Genomic DNA, 20447 nt, shown 5'->3' with positions numbered 1-20447 from the left:
ACATTTATTTTACTTGCAAGAAATTTTTTCACTGTACACTAAAGTCAAGCAAGTAACTTTCTAATACAGAGGAGCTCCATACCTGTCATAAAGTCATTCTATTTAATCTTTAATCAAAATGCCATTATTTTGAAGTCATTTTAAGATTTTGGAAAACTATGAAATACATGTTTCTGCTTTTAGAAAACAATTCTTAACTCATTTACATATTTATTTACCTATAGCCACTACAGCATTTTTAGATCTTTATTTCTGCAAGAAGCCTGATCATCATACAAATAACAATGTGTAGATTGGACAAATGGAGACCATACTGAAAAACAGGATATTGTATTTTAATTATTAGCTGAACTGTCTTGCTTCTGTAACATTCCCAGTAGGGTTGCAACAGTGGAGAATGGCCAAACACTTCACCCTCTGGCTGATATTAGTGGCAGTGCCACTGACAGCTGGAAGGATTGCCTAATGATCACAGTAAAAAACCTGTGGATACTTTATAATATTTTATAGAATTCTCATATTAAAATGACGTGTGCATAACCTCTGAAATACTGAGAACAAATTCTGTTAAAACAGAGAACAGATCATATGCATAATGTAAAGCTCTTTGTGCTCCAAAAAAATATGTCCATTCTGTGAATAAGAGCATGGAAGAATATTCTTATTTAAATAATAGGGACAACCTATGTACAGAGAGAGATATGCACAAATTTATATGTATACAAGATTATGAATGCAGGTATGCATTATTAAAATGGGAATAGTGAGCTTTTCAGAACCACACACTCTCCTCAACACAATAGAAAGTGAGGTGATAATCTGAGTTACCATAAAAATACTTACTTAAGGGGAAAAGTAATAACTAGTCTGGATCTGGTTTCAGTTCTGAGCTAAAAGCCTCAGTAAAGCAAGATGATCTTTCAGATTACTCCCTAATACACAGCTCTCTATTCAACTATTCCCCCTGTGAAGTCTTGGAACTTTAGAACTTTGAGATTTTGTGGGAAACCAAAATATCATGGCTCTTTAGTGTTTTGCAGTAATTTTTTTTCTCCCTTTGAAGCTGTCATGAGAATGATAACATAACCTTTTACCCAAAGGGAAATAAAGAATATTTTTAAAAAAGGCAAACAAAAAAACCTCCCAAAAAAACCCCAACAAAACAAAACCCACTACTCAGTTCTTGTACAAAAGTATAATTTGTAAAATGAATTAATACAGGTCAACTAACCTGCTGTTACAGACCATTTTCACAAGATTTTAAATAGGCTTTTTAAAAACAAAATTAACCTCCTTCATAAAAGCAATCTCTCTGAAGAGAAGTAATTAATGTATTACTCTTGAGTAAAGGCCTGTAAATTCAGCTGTTAATTCTAAACAATTTAGCAATAGTAAACACCCAAACCAGCAAATGTATAGACACATGCTATACTCAGTTTTAATACAGGGGTAACCCCACTCAAGTTACAGGGATTAGCTGTGTGAGCAAAGTCAACTGCACACAATACTGGCATATTTAAGTGGTAATTATTAATGTCTAGGAAACAAATCAAGCAGCTTTACTTACAAGAAAAAGTATGTTTTAAATACATTATGCACCTGGCATTCATACTGCAAGAATGTGTTAGCAGGAATCCAACAAAAGCTATCTCATTAACAAAAGGATGTTAACAAGTACAATACAAAACCTGGATGGAAGAATTCCCTCCTTGCCTCATACACGGAGGATACTGAGCCAGCAGAAATCATACCCTCACTCCCCATCACTCACAAAGCACACATCTTTATATAAAGCTCCCTAATTTTACGCTCCCCAGAAGGATGCTCTCAACATTGTACTATCAGAATGTCTTTGATGTAGTTAAAAACTGTTCATTCTGAAAAATAGGTGAAAGTACTCCAAATGAAAAGTACTTCAATGATGGCAAAAATAAGTGCAAGTACTCCAAATGGAATTAACAGTGAAATTAGCTGAAAGTTAGTTTGTTAATACTAGCATTATTCCGTAAAACTAATGAGATGTAGGAAGGTATGAGGAAAGTAATAGTACAACAGAAATCTTACTGGTACCAAATGTCGACCATTCAATAGCAATCTATGTGTAAGCACCATTAAGACAATGATCACAAATCAGACAAAATGATTCTCATTAGGGGATATCCTGATAAACAAATCAGAAAGACTTGAAGCAGTCTTCAAAAAATGAGCAATAAGGAAGACCAATGAAGTAGAAGGCATTTCTAATAGAAGAACAAAATGGGAAATAGCTTAAAGGGTTTGTAGGCATCAGAGGACATCCACATTTTAGTGGCAACCTAAGGAAATTAAGAATAACACAATAAGTCAGTGAGGCCATCTTCCTACAGACCACAGCTCTAGCACTGAGGAGACAGGACAGCCCTTGGAAGAATAAACTGAGTCCATCAAACTAGGCAAGATAATGGAGTAGCCATCAAGTATTCTTTGTCTTCCATATAATTTAGAACAATTTTATTGTTTCTGTTGTACTGCAAATTAATTTATAGATCAGACAACAATAACTTAATACTTTGTTATAACAAAATAAGCTTTATATTTGCAGCAAGAACTCTGGCAGTAATTAATTCTGACCCAAGTTAGGCAGAGTTCATTATCAATCCAGAAGTGACAGACCCATGTAGAGCAATGCCATGCACTCAAACTCTCTCAGGGGAACCTGCAACCCTATTTGAAATTTTCAGGAGCTGAGGCACACCCCTGCCACAAACCACAAACTGCAGTTTTGATGGAAGCCCAGGCCGGTGTTACTTCAGCAAGGTGTAGGTAACATGGGAACAGCTCATTATTCACTATGACCAATCATAAATCGTAATACATTGACTGCTTTCACAATTTTTGTGGATAGGACTTCTCTGAGGTTACTGTGGCATGAAAGAAGAACATGCAGAAGTGACTGACTCTTCATAGGCATTAAGTACTTGCATGCATTTTACTGATATTTTAATTTCCCTGTTATTCAGCACCAAGGAAAAACTGTGACCATTCAGTTGCATGACATGACATCATACACAAAAATTCCTTTTTAATCCAAACAGATACCTCGTTGTTCTACCTATTGTGATTATCAAAGTATAATAGGTAAAAAGAAAAATAAACTACAAGTACTGCAATGAGAAAGCTGATGCAACTATCACCTCTTCCTTCCTTAAGATTATTGATCTTAAATGAAAACTCCTTAATGTGCCTATTGGGGACATATTAAAAGCTTCAAAGTTTGTACTAATTTCAAGCTATTTGAATGGATTAAAAGTTGCTGACATTTATTTACTCAATAGCAGACATCACAGTGGTGATTGTTGGCTCCCAAAGCCAGTTGAACAGTCCTCATTATCAGTTGCTTAATTATAAAAAAGATCAGGTTTTAGATCAAACCTCAGAATACACAACTGCTTCCAACAAAACACAAGGCAGCAATATATGCACATTATGCTTATTTCTGTGCTTTCAGTTCTCGGAAAGGATGGAGTAAATTCTTCCTTCACATAATTTATTTCTTGGTCATTTTATTTGTTCCCATATTAGCCTTTTACATAACAGGATGCTTGTGAAAGTACTTATAATTGGTTATATTCTAAGTATAGGTCTTGATAAAGAATACTAATGTGTTTATATTTCATTCTGCTTTTAACTTGATGTCACTTGTTCACTTGAAGGAAGTTGCCTTTCTTTGCAACTTTGGTATGGAATAGCAGTATCCCCATATGGTGTGTGTATATTGAGTTTTGAATACCTTAACTGACTAATATTCAGATCCCACTCCTTTCCCTAGATGGCAATATTTTCATATGAATGAAAATAAAATCAGTACTTTTCTCACTATCTTCTCTAGGTTTTGAAAAACAAACTGAGACTTAATTTACTTCATCAGAAACATGAAAGACAGCACACTGTTCCTACTTTCAGCTAATTTATCATTTCATGCTTAGAATGAAATCTCAAAGTACAGTGAAAAGTAAAACATAGTGCATTCAGTACCTGAAGTTGAATTTTTGCATCTTTGCTGACACTTTTTGTTCTCCATCGTCTCGTGACCCGCTTGTCTTTCTTTGAAATATCTACACAGTTAGCCTACATTACACAAATAGTTAAAAGCGACAAAGTGCTATTAAGTTGACACAAGCAACACAGACAATACAGCAAGTTAGTAAAGAATTGTAGCATTAGACAAGTACAAATTAGAATATAAGGAGAAGAATGCTGCTACTGGGGCCCAAAGTTGGAGCAGTGATCAGCTGCAGCTATCCATACACTTTCATAAACACGTGGTACAGTTAGCTGCTTTAGCAAAACTACTGGTATCCTTGCTTTCAGGGGTGCACAATATTTAGGACATGATCTTGAAATCCTCATGGATTTCTGTTGTGGTACTACTCAGACATTTGTACAGACAAGAAGATTCAGTGAAAATGCAAGACAGTATTTATGATTTAGGATCTGCTGTTGCTTTCTGGTAAGAGGAAAACTCACCCTGAACTGGGAAACAGTCCAAAACTTGGGACCTTTGTACTATGCCCCCTTTTCTAGAACATGCAACTTCATCTTTGAGGGTCTTTGGGTCTCCAATCCTTAAAAAACTTAAAATATTATCTTAACACAACAAAAACTCCTCAAATATAACTTCAATTTATACATGTGTTCTATTGTAACAGTCCTCAGTTTTGTTTTGCTTAAATTACTTAATTATTTGATTTGTTCTATTTAACTCAAATATTGAATACATCTTAATTACTTGTTGACACATGAAACAGAAACAGTATTACACAAGATTAAAATAGACATATAAGCATTTCATCCAAGGTTCATTATTATTTCAGATAAATATTCTGAGTTAATAGATAACACCTCTATATTTCCCTTAACAAAAAGAATATTTCAGTGTAATGATTTATCTTCAAGCATATTTACCTGCATGTCTGTGAAATTTGGTGCTGACTGAGTCCTCTGTAGTATTTCTAAATTTTGAAGAAGTTTACTGAGTTCCACAAGGTTAGACTGACAATGAGCAAGATCTAAGAGATATAAAATAAAAATACATTAAGTGCTTCAATTCAGACTTTTTATTGCCATAGTGTCGATTGCTTGCATTTAATTGCATGACAAAAGTTAAGTGTTCAAACCCCGTGTAGTAAGGCATCCAAGTAAAAGTTCTCTTTTGTTGAACACTTGTTATTTCTATAGGAGTCAGCAACAACTCTGGACTTCGAGAAGTGATCATATTTGAATAATGACATCCATCAAAATAGCACAGATTATTACAATAAATTTTAAAATCAACATATAGACAGCAAAGCTCCCACTAAGTTTCCAATTATCTGAAGAGCTACTACGTGTTTATGTAAAGATGTAAACCACTTACAGGACTCTCTTATATCAACAAGAGGTTTTGCTGAAAGAACAAGGCATGAAAAGATAAAGTCTAACCTTCTGCACATCTGTCCATCTCTTCAGAGTCCTGCAACCAGGCTGCTACTTTACTCTGACCAGTAGTACAGGTGACGGGAAGGCTGTTACTGCAAGGTATAGGAGGCTGCCAGGGGAAGTTATTCTGTTGCACCTAAAGCACAATAAAATGCTTACATTTACTGTGGCTGTGTTGCTTTGTCAGGGTAATGACTATATTACTTCAGGATAGAAACTAAATTATTCATTGTGTTTTCAGTGAAATTTATAATTTGTCTCCATAGTTCCTGAAGACACAGATTTTTCAGAATAGCATGTTGGAGAATCAAATCAGGAACCTCACCAGTGGACTGTGCTAGGTACCAGTTAGGAAAGCCGTTGTTTAAGAGGAAGAACATAATCAGCAGAGAGACAGATTTATACCTGGTGGCAAAGGCTAGTGCAAACTGTATGGGTGGTGAATACTTTGCAAGATCTCTACAGCAGCCCATTCTAATGAAGTAAGGCTAAATTAGACAGCATTTCAGCTGATTTCAGCTGCACACCCTCACAGCTTTTCACTGGCCATCCTGTCCTTTTGGCATTAGAAGAAAAGCCCACTGAAACTGCCCACAAGTCAGCCATGAGTTTTCAACCAAGGAACGCTGCACACCTTTCCATCTGACACATTGGCAGCTGGTGAAGACTCTGTAGTAGATGCTGAGGGGAATATGTGGAAGCTGGCGTCCCTGGGAGATCTCACGATCTCATTCTGACGGTACAGCCGGTGGTGCCGTAACTTTGAAACCCATGCATCAAATGAATCCTGGGATTTCACCTGGAGAAAAATTTACTATCAAGAAAGCAGCCAAGATACTACTTTTCTGCACAATCTTTTACAATTCTATTTGTTTCTACAGAGTATGAAAAAACAGTATGTAGTTTTACTTTTTACCTTTAGGTGATAGATATGTTCTTCTGTGTCAAGATCTATTCTACGAGCCTTTTTTTTTATAGACATGACTGATAAACCAACATCAATGCTCCCATGGACCTTTCCTTTCTGTATCTAAAATAAAATCATCAGGGTAAAAATTTAGAAGTATCATGCACTTTTTCTATATATTTTACAGAATACTATCTAGTACTGAAATGGTTTCCCATTTTATAACATTATAGCATAAAGCCACATTAAAAAATAAAGCTGCACTCAGATTAACCATTTAACCACTTATTATATTTATAGTCAGACAAAAGTATCTCACAAGAAATGCTGGTACAATGCCAACTCCAAAATTTAGGTGTGTTAAGTTATTCACACCAGTGCACAGGTACAGGTAAGTGAGAAGCAGAGAAAATTAGAAAGTATTTGACACCCTACTTCTATGAATTGGTAGTTATTGATATAAAATATAAATAATTGGTATCAATTCTTTGTCCTATCCACATGTCTCAGAATAATCAGCTCTGGCTGACATAAAAATTAGAAAAGAAAAATACATGGTCAGGTTAATCTCCCAAGCAGCTTTATTCAAGAAACTACCTTTAGTAATTTAAGTTGTATTTCCATGGAAATAAAAAAGGTAGAATTCTTGGAAGACATAACCAAAATCATACATTATTTATTTTTAAATCCATCAACAACTTTCATGTGTGTACTTTCATAAATATGCCTAGAATGAGTATGAGCAGGCTGCACTTCATTAGAAGCTTTAAAGTCTTCAGCTCTACTTACATCAATTGGTGACTTTGAATATTTCAACATTCCATTATCCAGGACAAAAAACCTCTGAAATTATAAGAAAAAAATCCAAAAACATTCTTTCTTAATGAGCAGATGCAATTTAAACTGTGTACAATTCATCTGGATAAAGATTACCCTGTAACACAGGGCAGGAAAATAGTGCTTTTATCTACCCCAGCTGAAAACAGAACATTTGGAGATATAACTTCTTGAATAAGATGTCAAAACAACAAGAACATTTTGGGGTTTTTTTTCCATAGGTATGGTCACTAAAAAACTTCGTAAGAACATGATATTCATGTTCTTGTGAAGTTTTTTAGTGACTTATTAACAAACCCAAAGTTTGAAAACCTATATTCAGCATAGTTCCCAAGGTGAAATGTAAGGCAGAGTAGAGGGGGATGCTAAAATGTGAAGTTCTTAATCACATTAAAAATTATCTACACAAGTAGCCACATGTTTTTAAATTCATCTAGATCATCAGTAGTGATTGCCTTTACAGAACTGTGAAAGTTGGACTTCCCTTGCTCTCCTATAAATTAGTTCCATACCAAAACAGACACTTCGCCAAATAGCAACACATTAATATAATGTATTTTAAAAGTGTGGGAGCAGTGGTTTATTCCATAAATTCTTAAATACCTCATTAATTGATTTTTTGGAGGGTCAGATCAATTTAATTTGCAAATTCCCTCTGGATTTTGAATACAACCTTAGGCAGCAGGGACTGTGATTTGAAAGCCATAAACTGTGTCTGCAAATTAATTCCATACAGAGGTGGAAGAAATAGTTATACACTAAAATCATGGGCATTTATTTGACATCCTAATATTGTCTAGACAAAAAAAAATCCCAGCTCATAAAATAAGGTAATAACATTCTGGCTGGTTTATGTGACATTTACCTTGTGCCAACCTTTTAGTGGCCATTTTCTCTTCTTCAGCATGAAACCTTCATGTTTGTCTGGCTTCTGGACATTGGTCTGGCCTATTTTCAGACCCTCTATGATTTCCCAGCTGTCAGGTTCCTGATGAAAAAGCATGAAGACACATTGATTAATTAATTTTGCACACACATGGTAAAAAATTGCATTTAGGAGTGGCACAAATTCTTCAATGCAAGACAAAGAGGAGGAGTCAGGCTTTTAAATCAATCTATTGAGGTACCAAACTATATGGTTACTATATTATGTCTAGCTGTATCTCATTTAAAACTACTAAATGCAAACATTTTCAAATGTCTAACCCTTACCAGGTAAGATGTAGAGTAAGAGTGCTCTTCGTGATATTTCTTAATTATAAAGAAATTTAAATTTTCTGATCTTGAAAGTACAAGCCACATTGTTTCTGAATGCCCTAGTTTTTCCTCCAAATCAGAAAAACTAGCAGATTCTACTTTATTGTTGATTTTGAGCGTAGCTAGTGATAATCTTCAAAGGCATTTTATGACAGTTTCACCTGTTAATTGAGCCTTCAGAAATGTGCAAAAATATTTCTTTTCCCTGCATTCATTTTCACTGTATTATGAGAAATTTATAGGAAAGCTAACTAATTTTCTCTCTAGGGAAAAACAGAGGAAGAGTATCATTCAAGATACAACCAGTTGTGGCCTTTCATGGAGCCAATTAAAGCATATTTCTGGTACATATCACTTGTTTTGTGTGGTGACTGGTGCAGCTCAAGACAGATTTACAACGTAACACAGTGAACAGGTAAAGAACAATATTTTTAAAGAGGAAAAGATGGAGTCATATTTTCTCTTAGAGTGTATTTCTATCCTCTTGCTACTACTGTAATTAAAAAAAAATCTGCACCAGTTTAAAAATCTCTTACTGCCAGATTCCTCAGACTATGTTTTACTAATTATACCCTACAAAGCTGTAAACTTGCATCTTCTCAGCTGATCTGTCATAACTCCAAGCAATGTTATGAAAAGTTAACAAGAGAGGAAGGAGGTCATATTGCATTAAACATTTAAAGGGAAAAAAATTGTCTCCATATTTCCAACAAAACTGTTCAGAGCCATGTGCTGTCAGTCTTTCACAGCACCTCCAAATAAACTACACAGCCCTGATAACATCAACATTACTATTATGAAAATATAGTTGCAAAAGTAACAGCAAATTTTAAAACTAAATTTTAAATAAGGTCTTGGTATTTTGAGAAGGGTGAAAAACTCTATCCCAAATAATAAATACTGCCGTAATTTATAATAGAACTCTTTATTCAGCTTAGTTTCCCCTGAATAACCATGAAATAATTATCTTATTGTCTGTAAATCCCCTACTCAATATGCAGCTTTGTTTTACTTCCCCATGTTTTGCTTCAATGTTCTGTTTCCATTCTATAGAGGTATTATTTTCTCCCTACATGGAAGTACTTGGCACTTGATGGGGACAAATTAAACTCTAAGTCATACACCAGCAGAGAGTCTCTGCATCTCTGCCAACTGATTCTTCACCATATTGATTTCTCTTTTAGATGATCAGCTGCAGGCATAAGTCTTTTATCTACTAGATAACATCAGTATTGATTAATTCTCAGCTAGAAACTACACAATCTCATACAGCTATTCATTTAAACAAAAGACCAGATACAGAGGGATAAAATGAGCAATTATTCAGTGCAGTGAGGATACTTGTCTCCTGCTGCATCAGTGCCACAAGCTGTTCTTAAAACCCTCCTAACAGTCCTAACTGTGCCTCACCCCACAGTTTTGGGGTGTTGAGATATGCCCAATACAAAGGCCAGTATGAAGGAGAGACAAAAATGGGGAAAAAACAGAGTGAAAGTGATACACTTGAAGAATCCTCCTCCAGGGCCAGTTCTCAAGCACAGCAGCAGTATTTTAGGACTTCAGTGATTCCATAGGTATTCCATGAGAAACAGCCCTGTTCAAAGCAGCATGACTGGGGGAACACAATCACAGCTTTCAGTCCCTGGCTCTGCACACATGCCCCTTGTTCGGGGATTAAGGGAGCCACTACCAACTGCTTTCTCAAGTTTTGACTGCAAAATATTTATTTTCCAAATAAAAACGAATAAACCATTTAATTTTCCCTGGATGAACAGAATGTTTCCTTTCAAAACTGTTTTACCAGGTCTGTTTCAAAACTTACAGATATTTAATTTCAGATTTTTATTTTCCGCCAAATATTCCATTGCAGCACCCTCACCTCTTCTTTTGCACCCTTATTTTTGCATCTGAAGTATCTTAAAATGAAGCTTTATTTATGTGGAATTAGACTTGTTTGGAATCACTTATACCAAAAGTGAGCAATTTACACAGAAAGAAGTTGACAAGGCTTCACTTTTTACAAGGGTGATGTCACCCCTGTCATCTTTTACTCTGTCTCAGGAAAGAAAATCTCAGCAAAAGCTTTTAAATTTCAAACTACGCACAAGGGATGTTACTAGGACATATTTTTTAAACTAATATTTATTGGCAACAATTTCAGATTTGGATATGATTTGCTCTACCTTAATAAGAGGATTGAACTGGAAAGCTCAAATTCATAGAATCATGCAATATCCTGAGTTGGAGGGATCCCACAAGTCCCTTATAGTCCCATTTTCTGAGAAAGGAAAATTTGTTCCTGGTGCCATCCACATGAAAAAAAAGTCCCAAACCAATCCCTAATTTTGTTAATATAACATCTACTAAAGATAACTGGCTCTTCTTACTCCTCAATTATAGAACAAAAAGCTCCAGGGCAGACTCACAATATACTTAATGGTAGAACCATACAAAACACTGCTCCTAAAATACTAGTCAAACTACTTTGTAATAACTCTAGAGGGAAACTCACTGCCCAGACTCCATGCCAGGCTTTTGCTTACCTTGGATAGTGAGAGATGATCACTGTCAAGGAACTGCTTACTTAAAGAAGGGTCTGTGCTTCCTGAGGAAGCCTTTCGCTCCAAAATATGAACACTCTAAAAAAATAAAGACAATATCATGGATCAAAACAGACAAAATACCAACCACCCCTGACTTAAATGCATAAATGGTTTGCCTTCAAAGGCAATAAGGCAATATACTTCTCTTTCTTTATTACTGGGTTTTTAATTAATTACTCTTGTTTAACCTAGAAATGATGGTGAACTAAAAAAAAAAAAAAAAAAAAAAAAAAGCCAGGAAAGACAAATAATGCAGTTCTTACCTCTAAAGAGATTCAAAGCGCTCCTAACCAGATCTATCACGTTTTCTGTTAATATACAAGACACTGAATGCACATACTCTGCAGTCAGCACTGCCCTACATTCACTTCATAACTTCACATAAAATATTACTGCCTTGAAAATATTCATTATCACACCTTAGCATTTTGTTATTGGCTTCTCATCTGAGAAAAAGTAACACACTACACAAATGCTTTTAAATTACAGGTATTAAAAAATTAATTACTGTGTCTCAACTTGGGCTGCTGGTGAATGTTCATGGAACACTGTGATCCTAAACCATTGCAGCTGTTTTTACATATGACAATACTATAAAATTTTGCATCTTCAAAGCAGTGTAATAAAAATGAAATATATGCCACAACTAGCCCTGAAAAGACTGCTATTCTTAAGGTATATCTAAAATTGTCTCTCCATTTTCCAGAAAATGGAAACACATATTTCCATTTTTCAAAAACTCCTATTTTATAAAAGAAAAAGCATTTTTGATAAAAGAGAAAATTACCATTACCATCTGCATTTCATTCTCTGGTGAAATTTTGCTACATCTCATCCTACTATTTGGTAAGAATTCTACCACAACATGTCATTAGTATCTCTGGCATAAAATAAAACTGCTTCATTTCCAGGACACACGGCACAATGACAAACTTGCAATGGCAATTACCCTCTGAGAAGCATATGCTTTTCTTAGCTGAAAATGCCAATTAAGTTTTGTTCACAATTAAGCTTCCTTACATTGACTGAAGAGATTACCCAGGTACCAGCAGCAGCAGAAACAATCAGGAAATATAGAAGTACATATGAATGGCAGTGTAAATATTTTTGTTTATATAAATTATTAAGTACATAAAGGACCATAACCAAACTAAATGAAAATAAACACAGGTATTCATTTACATGCATATATGTAACACAGACACAGTCTTGCTGCAGAGCAACACACAGACCTTCATTGTTCTCTTTCAAGTTGCAACTGTGAATGAGAATAGGAAAATGTGGGGAGTGCCTCTGTTTTCAGTGGAGATTAATAAGCATCCCTACCACCATGCAACAATAATCAGCATTTATTTTCAGCTACTTTTAATTAAGTTTTACAGTGAAGAATGTGGAAATGCAACAGTATTATGTTACTCCAAGGCCAGCCAGCAAAACGCTTTGTCATTTATGCTTTAAAAACTTCTGCTTTTTCAAAGGAAGTTCAACCTACTTATTTAGTCCAGTGTATTTTACTAGTCAGATGATGGAAAAAAAGTATATATATGTAGCACAAGTGCCTATGTTACATATCAAATAATTTAATAAACTAATTTGAGCTGAGAACCACAAAGTTCCTAATGACAATGGTAAGCTTTCTCACCAAAAAAAAGGAAATGCTACTTATGTACACAGTATGACATTTTAACAATATACAAAAGAACCTAAATCTGTTCCTCCAAGGCAGGTTAAAATGTCTCTTGATTAACATAATCAAGATGATTCTCAACTTTCTTGCCAGTTTTGTCTGACAGGCAGGAATGCATCCATCCCGAGATGGAGCAATGCCCAACACAGATGTTCTGAAGGTCTCATATGTAGCAGCTGGTGCAGTTTGTTGTTACGTAACTGCAATTTTATTTTGCACAATATTTAGAGAGGAGTAGCCCAACAGCCCTTAGCTTGCCAGATTTCCAGTGACATTTTCAATTACATGATTTTAAGTCAGGAAGGTTTTGTGCCTTTTTTTTTTAATTAGCCTTCAGTCATTACAGTTCCACTTCAGCTGAAAAATACATTATTAGCCAGCAGCACTTTAATGAATGCTGACTTATTCAACTATTTGTTTGAAAATTAGAAAATGAACCCCTTTTAAGTAAAATTGCCTTCTTTACATTCCTTACTTCCCACAGTGTTGGCTTGTTGTCTATAGATGTTTGTTTTTCAATTCTCTTTACTCATGACCACACTAACACTGATACAAGACCGTTTCTTTAGATTCGTGACATCTCTAGCATAATACTAAGAGACCTTACTTTGTACAAAATGTTTTCCATTAAAACATGCTATTTTTCTGCAAAATTACAGCTAGAAATCACACAATTGCTTGACATTTTGAAAAGCAGCTAATTTTACAGTGCAAGAGTTTAGTTATTCAGAATCAAAGAAATAAAAATTATTTCAATCTTGATGTTATTGTCAAGGGTTTTTTCATATTTTAAAACAGAGTTAGGAAAGAAGCACTAAACAAAAGCTCATAAGAAGGAATAAAGAGGCAGGTGAACAGTGTTTCTGGGGTTTATTTATAATCAAAGTAAACAATGAATAATAATCCATTAAACTAGGCACATCAATCAACATGGTACTCTTATTCCTATCATCCTAAAAATACAGTCAGGCAAAATCAATGTTGGCATTGCTACATTCCAGATTCCCCTTATGTTTCAGGATCACCACACTATAGCTGGTTTCTCTTGGAGGAAAAACACCAGCACTAGCAAATTTTGTATGCTCTTGAAAACTAATTTAACATAATTCCATTGCAAAATCTTCATCCTAACTACAATCTTTCATCTTTATGAACATCCACACATACATTACCTAGGTGGCACACATTTGCCTCAAAATACCCCTAGCAAGCCAACATATGGGGAACACAAATGTTTGTTCTGCCCTGCATTCTTTTTCCTTTTTTCCCCAAAGACACAAGGGAGAAGGAAATTCACGGAGAAAACAAAATAGCACTATGATGTTGCATCATATTTTCATCTTCTGTGGAAGGCAAGAATGGAAAACAGATTTTATAATATCCTTCCATGTATCTTGCCAACTTCTTTTCTCACTTTGGAGTTTAATGATTCATACAGCTCGTTATCCTTGTTTTGGCTGGGACAGAGTTCTTTTTCCTCCAAGTGCTGTGTTTTGGATTTATTATGAGAACAACATTGAAGACACAGTGATGTTTTGGCTGTTGCTGAGTAGCTCTTACCCTAAATCAAGGACTTTCTGGTTTCTCCTTCCTTTCTGGCAGAGGCCAGTGAGGAGGTGCATGAGGAGCTGGCAGGGGCATGGCCAGGACAGGTGACCTGGACTGGTCCAAGGGATATTCCATAGCACAGAAGAGCAAGGACAGTGTATAAACTGGGGAAGTTGGATGTGAGAGGGCAATCACTGCTGGGGGATGGGCTGGGCCTTAGCCTGCAGGTGGTGAGCCATTATACTGGGCATCACATGCCTTTCTTGGGGTTTATTTATTTCTCTCTTTCCTGTGCTTTCTTTCCCTTACAATCATTATTATATTTTATTTCAATTGTTAAACTGTTCTTATTTCAACTCTCAGGTTTTCCCTTTTCTTTCCTCTGCTTCTCCTCCCCATTCCACTGGTAGGGTTGGTCTCCATCAGACCAGAGGGTGAGGACTCTAATTTAACCTTACTGAATCTGACTTCCCATTAAAACAAAAGACATTCAACTGTTTTCACAGGAAAGGCAAGGAAAGAAAACTGATTTTAAGTAGAGACAGAAAATCCAATGGATGACAAGTCTGACACTCATGCCTCTCCCTTCTGCTTTGCTGCTTATTTACCTAAGGGAATGAATTATATTTAATGCAAAGAGGTCTCTATAATTTATAATTTATTAATTAAAAAAATACAAACTGGTGAGGATTTTATGACTTACATTGGATGCAGACTCTCAGAATGTGCACAACCACAGAAATGTGCACAACATGTGGTTAACAGTTAATCAATGAAAAAGATCTGGTGGATCATTTTGCTTGTTCACAGCATTCTAGTAATCTCCAACAACCATAACCATGGGGCATAGGCATACACTGTCCTTCAACAGCAATTCAAAACAGATCTTTTCTGGCTGGGTTTCTTGTGTTGTACATTTTTTATTATTTGCTAGTCACTGGAATTCTTCCTGCAACCTAACAAAACTGTATTCTTCCTTGAATTCAATTTAGTATGAAGTGCAATGTTTAATAACTTTCTCTCAATTAAAACTACACTATTTTCTGGTTATCTAAAACACAGCAGAAATAGTAAGGTAGACAGATTTGACTTCATACATGCCAATTTTTACTACCTTCTAAACAAGCTGATATATGCAGAGTTAATCTGCAATATTATTTGCAAAGGGAATAACCTTGAAACTTGCTTTTCTCTTAGGCTGCTTCTTAGCCAGCTCTGGCTATCCTCCTGTTAATGTTGGAAGAAAGACAGATTCTTCAATATAATTGCGAGAGAAGAGTGAGTGCAAAGCAAAAAAAACATATCTCATCAATGTGTATCTTTCTATCTTCTAGCACAGTTTTTAAATTTTTATAAAGCAGTCATGGTCCTATTCTTATCCTCAGTCTCTTCTATTGGCATGGCTCCATAGCTGTTTTCAGCAATCTCAGCATCAACTAAGTGACAAAGGAACTTAGCAATACTTTGTGAATAGCACACACAGTTAACATTTTTTTTTCCTTCTTGTAAGACATGTTCATCTTGTACAGAAATGTACTTAAGAGCAACATTTTTTCTTTGTAACCTTTTTACTGAAAGACAAGTATATGTAAGATGCAGTTCTGTAGCATATGAATAATACCTAACTCCTTCTTTCCTGGGATATGCAAAGTAAACCTTTCTTGTGTAACAGAAATGTCAAGGATTTGTTAGCTCAGAGCTCTCTGTCAGCCCTTTCCAGAACTCCAGCTTTGGATTGTACTTCATGCCAATGCTTTTAGGCTCTGGCAGCAAGGAAGCCTTTGCTTTACAAGGTACTTTTTGACAAATTCTGAAGACAAATAAGCTCTTGCTCTCATGAAGAGCTTCTTGGAGGGAATCATTAGCACAACTGGATAAAGCAGAAAAGAGCTATCTATCATTGTACCAGCAACCTTTCTTCTGCCAGAATGATGGTTTGGAACAACTGCTAAGTCACAGCCTGAGTGTTAACGACAGTCTTCTCCCTTTGCACTTATCTTAAGATAGCACAAACAGATAAATTTACAGTGTCTGACAGAGCTAATGATACAAAGCTTTCATTATGATTAGTGAATGATCACAATTTAAAAACTTGATATTTTGTTAAATAGTCTCAGGCTACCCGTTCATTTTAATGATGCTGATAGGGCTTAAAAGAAAAAAGGGAGGAAAATAAAATGACATACACAAAAGAAAATCATTCCTTGATGTGTTAGGGTTTTTTATTAATTAAAACACTATAGACATGAAAGGGAGTCAATGTTAACACAAATGATAAATGAAGAAGCTGGAACTCACTTTAAAAAGTGCATAGGTTCAGAAGAAGAAAGACTTTTCTTCCTGTGACTCCCTTTCACTTATTTCTGTAAGCTACCTACTTATCCTTCCTCAATAGCCTTTAAACTTCAATTTACACAGTATAAAAATATAGGAGATAGGAAAAAGAGAGGCTGAAAATTTTTTAATCCAATTTTTTTACATTAAGTATTATTCTACTAGGAGAAAAAAGTTTTTTATGTAATGACTTCATTTTCAATTTCAGGGTAAAGTATTTGATACAAAAGGAACACAGAATGTCAAAACAGCAAATAGCATTACTAAGGCACAGTTATCTGTCTAATAAATTTGTATATTTTGCATAATATAATGTTGATAATCCCACATTACTGTCTGGAAAACAGAAGCCTCCACATCATACCTGCCATCACCCTCCCTCTTCACCCTTGTGCTTTTCCTCACCACTGAAGAAATGAAAATAAAATCATGCTTCTCTTTCTTCTCCCCCATTTGTTTCCCAGAAATCCCAAATGACACTTCAGAAAAGTTTTTTCCTTCCAGATTTGTGTGTGCGTTTGTGTTCTGAAGGAAAGTGAGACATGCTTATGTAGGACATGTATGCATGAGGGGAAAAAAAATGAGACAAGAGGAATGAACAAGTGACCATGTTCTGAAAACACAACCTTAAATTATCTGTCATAATTTGCATGGGTAATTAAGCTTTTATGAGAGCAATTTCCCTGGTTTTGTAATAGAAGATAGCTACAGGCACCATTTCTAATCAAACTAATCAGACATATTTTTTAAAAATAAATCTTTCTTCATAGCCCACATCTGAACTTCAGCATTCTCCATGAAACCTGTAAAAACTCCTAGAGGTAACTGAGATAGCAGTGTCCATGAAGCTCAGAGAACATGTACACAGCCCCCTGGGACAGCCTGATATGAATGCTATCACTGCCTCTCCTTGACTGCTCCAGAGCATTTTATTTATTCAAAGCTTTAAGGCCACATCTTTCTTATGAGGAGACAGCATCTCCATCTATTAATCTCCAGGTCTGTGCTCTGGATCTTGTCTCTACACCACTGTAGTATCACCAAGGGCAGGAGCAGTCATGATCCAAGCACAGACTGCAGAGGCCCATCCTGTGCACATGGACAGATTTACTTCTTCTGTTTGCTGTCACTCTCTTGGGTAAATTCTAGGCAGAAAGACAGGCACAACATGAAGGACATCTGCTGTGTGCCTGCAGGCTAGCTTCACACACACACACAGCCAGCCTGATGCACCCAGGTGTACTGGGATCCTGGGCACGAGCTGCTGCCAGGGTAAGCCAGCAGCCTCCCCACAAGGCTTCCCAGTATGCACAATGTCCCAGGCCTTCAATGCACCCATCAACACCACTACCTGGGGGTCTGCCTCACACCTGGGATCAACCTGTACCTACTCCCTCCCAGTCTCACTTGCAGGGGTTCCTACCCCATCCCAGACAAATCTGTAGTCCAGAGAGCTTCACTTTATAAGTTTAGCCAGCTTCTGATTGTGTCTAGTGTAGATGTTCACTCACCAATCTTATCACTTAAATTCTAAAAATCTTACTGGTCTGAAATTTATGATTTCATTTTTTAAAAGTGCTATGGCATTGAACCTAAGATAACATTCACATGAGTATTATACAGCTTGAAAAGTTACATTGCTTCAGACATTTCATCAGACACTGAAGTAAGACCCACTGCCTTCTAAACATCAGGAAAATTTTCACACTCCATCAAGGGCACAGGAAAAACAAAGTGTTGTAGAGCAGCAGCAATTAATAAATTTAAAGAATAATTGCATGTTTTTGTTAACAATTTTGCCATTTCATTCTTTGGCTCCCTCAGAACATTTGCTTGCTCCAGTGAGTTGTTGCCTTGAAAGTACTCAACACTTCCTGCTCTAATCCTGCTTCAATAGTTTTATGCAAAGAGAGTTAATTAGGAAAGTGAGCAAAAGAGAATTATATCACTGTAACAACAGTACTTGGCATTTAGTAGCCTCTTTAGTTTGAAACTCTCAGAAAGATTAATTATTATTAAAATAATTCTCACAAACTACTGCAAAATAAAAAGGCTTCTAGAAGTCTATGCTTTGCTACAGAGCAAAACTAGGAGTATGGCTGCATGTTCTCAGGTCTGTAATTATGTCTACCAGACTGTCTATCCTTGCCTTTCCTTTTTTGGAGTCACAGAGAGACAGGAACAAGTGGAATTTACATGTAACCAACCAAGAATATTTTTCCCAGATGTCACATCAGGCTGACAGCCATAAGCAAGCATGTAGGCTGCTACCCCCTTTCAGAAATAAAAGGTACATAAATGTGCTCAGATGTCTCTTGCACATGGAATACATTAGGTTATGTCACATTGCAATCTTGTATGAGCAGCACTGTCTAAGCATCTGCAAAATGGTGATACCCACCTTAGGAAATACCACTTTCAGGAGACCACTCGGACAATTAAAATACAGTGGTGGCAAAAAGCTAAGTAGGCAAGACCAGAGCCTTGGAATCATGCTCTGCTTTTAAATTTCATGGCCAGGTAAACATTTTCAGCCCAGCTGAGTCCTTTGTGAATCCCCTGTGTACACCCCTTCTATTAGTCAATACTGCTTGTGCAGAAGGGAAAAAAAACCTCAACCCAAAACAAACAACAAGCTGATCTCTGCTCTGGCAAATCTTTTTTCCTCTTCCTTCAAAGCCCTCACCTTTCACTCTTTATATATGGTGAAAAGGCAACAGTCATTTGAAATATGAAAGCTCTCCAGGTAGAGAAGTGACAACACAAGGCTAAATGCAATAGGACTAAAACCTTTTCTTCTTTTGAGATTGCTGTGTAGGAAAAGAACCAAGGATTTGTTGAAAAAGCAAACTGGTAAAGAAAAACACAAAAAGAGTGAATGCTGATCTCCCCCATAAAAGACCAAAAGGAAAATTAAGACATTAGAAGAGAACTCACACTTAAAATAGAAAACATTGCTATATCCATTTTTACATCATGTATTGCTAGCCTTTAGGTGATGATCAGAAAAGTCAGAATCTCCCCTTTGTTCACAGTTTCATATTATTGCTCTCCTTCTGTATCACTCTGGCAGTTTAGTAGCCTGAGGTCAGGCTCCAATTTGCCAAACTCCACATTATTAACCCGATGATGTATTTACTTCTTTCTTCTCAGCACAATATTATAACCCACACATCACAGAGAATATATAATGCATTACAGTCTACCTTATGAGCTGCATACTTAGTCAAGAAATAAGATACGGAATATTCATAAAGAACTTATGCCCATAAAACTGAATAAACAACATATGATTTTATCATATTCAGCTGTACTTCTAAGAGTTGTTAGTATCCCTCTGTTTTTGCTGTGCAGCAGTATGTAGCCAGAGTTTTCAGAGTTTCCTAAGGGATGAAACACAAGAACCTGCCTTGTCAGTATGGCCCACAAAAAAGTCTATCAGAATTTAACTTTTTATGCTACCTTTTGTATGAAGACTCTTACTGACAGTGTAAGTGACAGGTTTCATGCTCTGCAACAGTTCCACAGTAGGAAAAACTGTTTCTTCTCCCTTCTGAAGTGTTCCTTTTCAAGGGTATCACAACTTCCTTGCCATCCTGTCCAACTCAGGGGTTAAACAAAACAGGTTCTTTCTGGGCCTTCTACTGTCTAATCATCCAAATTAAACACACTTTAATGAAAATGAATAAGAAAAATCTGAAAGCAGTTTTTTAGTTATTGTTGGTTTCATTAGTCTATTAATTTATCTATTAGTCATGGAGCCTGCAAATTGGCAATGTCAAAGCTTTTGCTGACTGCTAATTCTCTTATGTGATGT

The 20447-nt window shown here is 36.0% G+C and overlaps 1 protein-coding gene across 7 annotated transcripts in view; it reads right to left on the bottom strand.

The window, feature by feature from the left end:
* Positions 1 to 20447, bottom strand: part of OSBPL6 (oxysterol binding protein like 6) — an 85184-nt gene that overhangs the window by 21186 nt on the left and 43551 nt on the right. For 6 of the 7 annotated variants that reach the window (XM_021552443.3, XM_021552440.2, XM_021552445.2 and 3 more), the window contains exons 3-10: positions 11002 to 11097; positions 8067 to 8189; positions 7154 to 7207; positions 6374 to 6487; positions 6092 to 6256; positions 5461 to 5593; positions 4945 to 5048; positions 4015 to 4107 (exon numbers count right to left, since the gene is read on the bottom strand). In XM_021552443.3, the coding sequence (XP_021408118.1) occupies positions 4015 to 4107; positions 4945 to 5048; positions 5461 to 5593; positions 6092 to 6256; positions 6374 to 6487; positions 7154 to 7207; positions 8067 to 8189; positions 11002 to 11097 (882 nt within the window). The remainder of the gene's footprint in view (positions 1 to 4014; positions 4108 to 4944; positions 5049 to 5460; positions 5594 to 6091; positions 6257 to 6373; positions 6488 to 7153; positions 7208 to 8066; positions 8190 to 11001; positions 11098 to 20447) is intronic. The other variant, XM_021552446.2, reaches the window with a different exon arrangement.

The sequence above is a fragment of the Lonchura striata genome, chromosome 8 (genome assembly GCF_046129695.1).
Source record: "Lonchura striata isolate bLonStr1 chromosome 8, bLonStr1.mat, whole genome shotgun sequence".
Lineage (NCBI taxonomy): Eukaryota > Metazoa > Chordata > Aves > Passeriformes > Estrildidae > Lonchura > Lonchura striata.
Note: the sequence above shows the minus strand (reverse complement) of the source record. Positions and strands in the feature narration are given on the sequence as shown.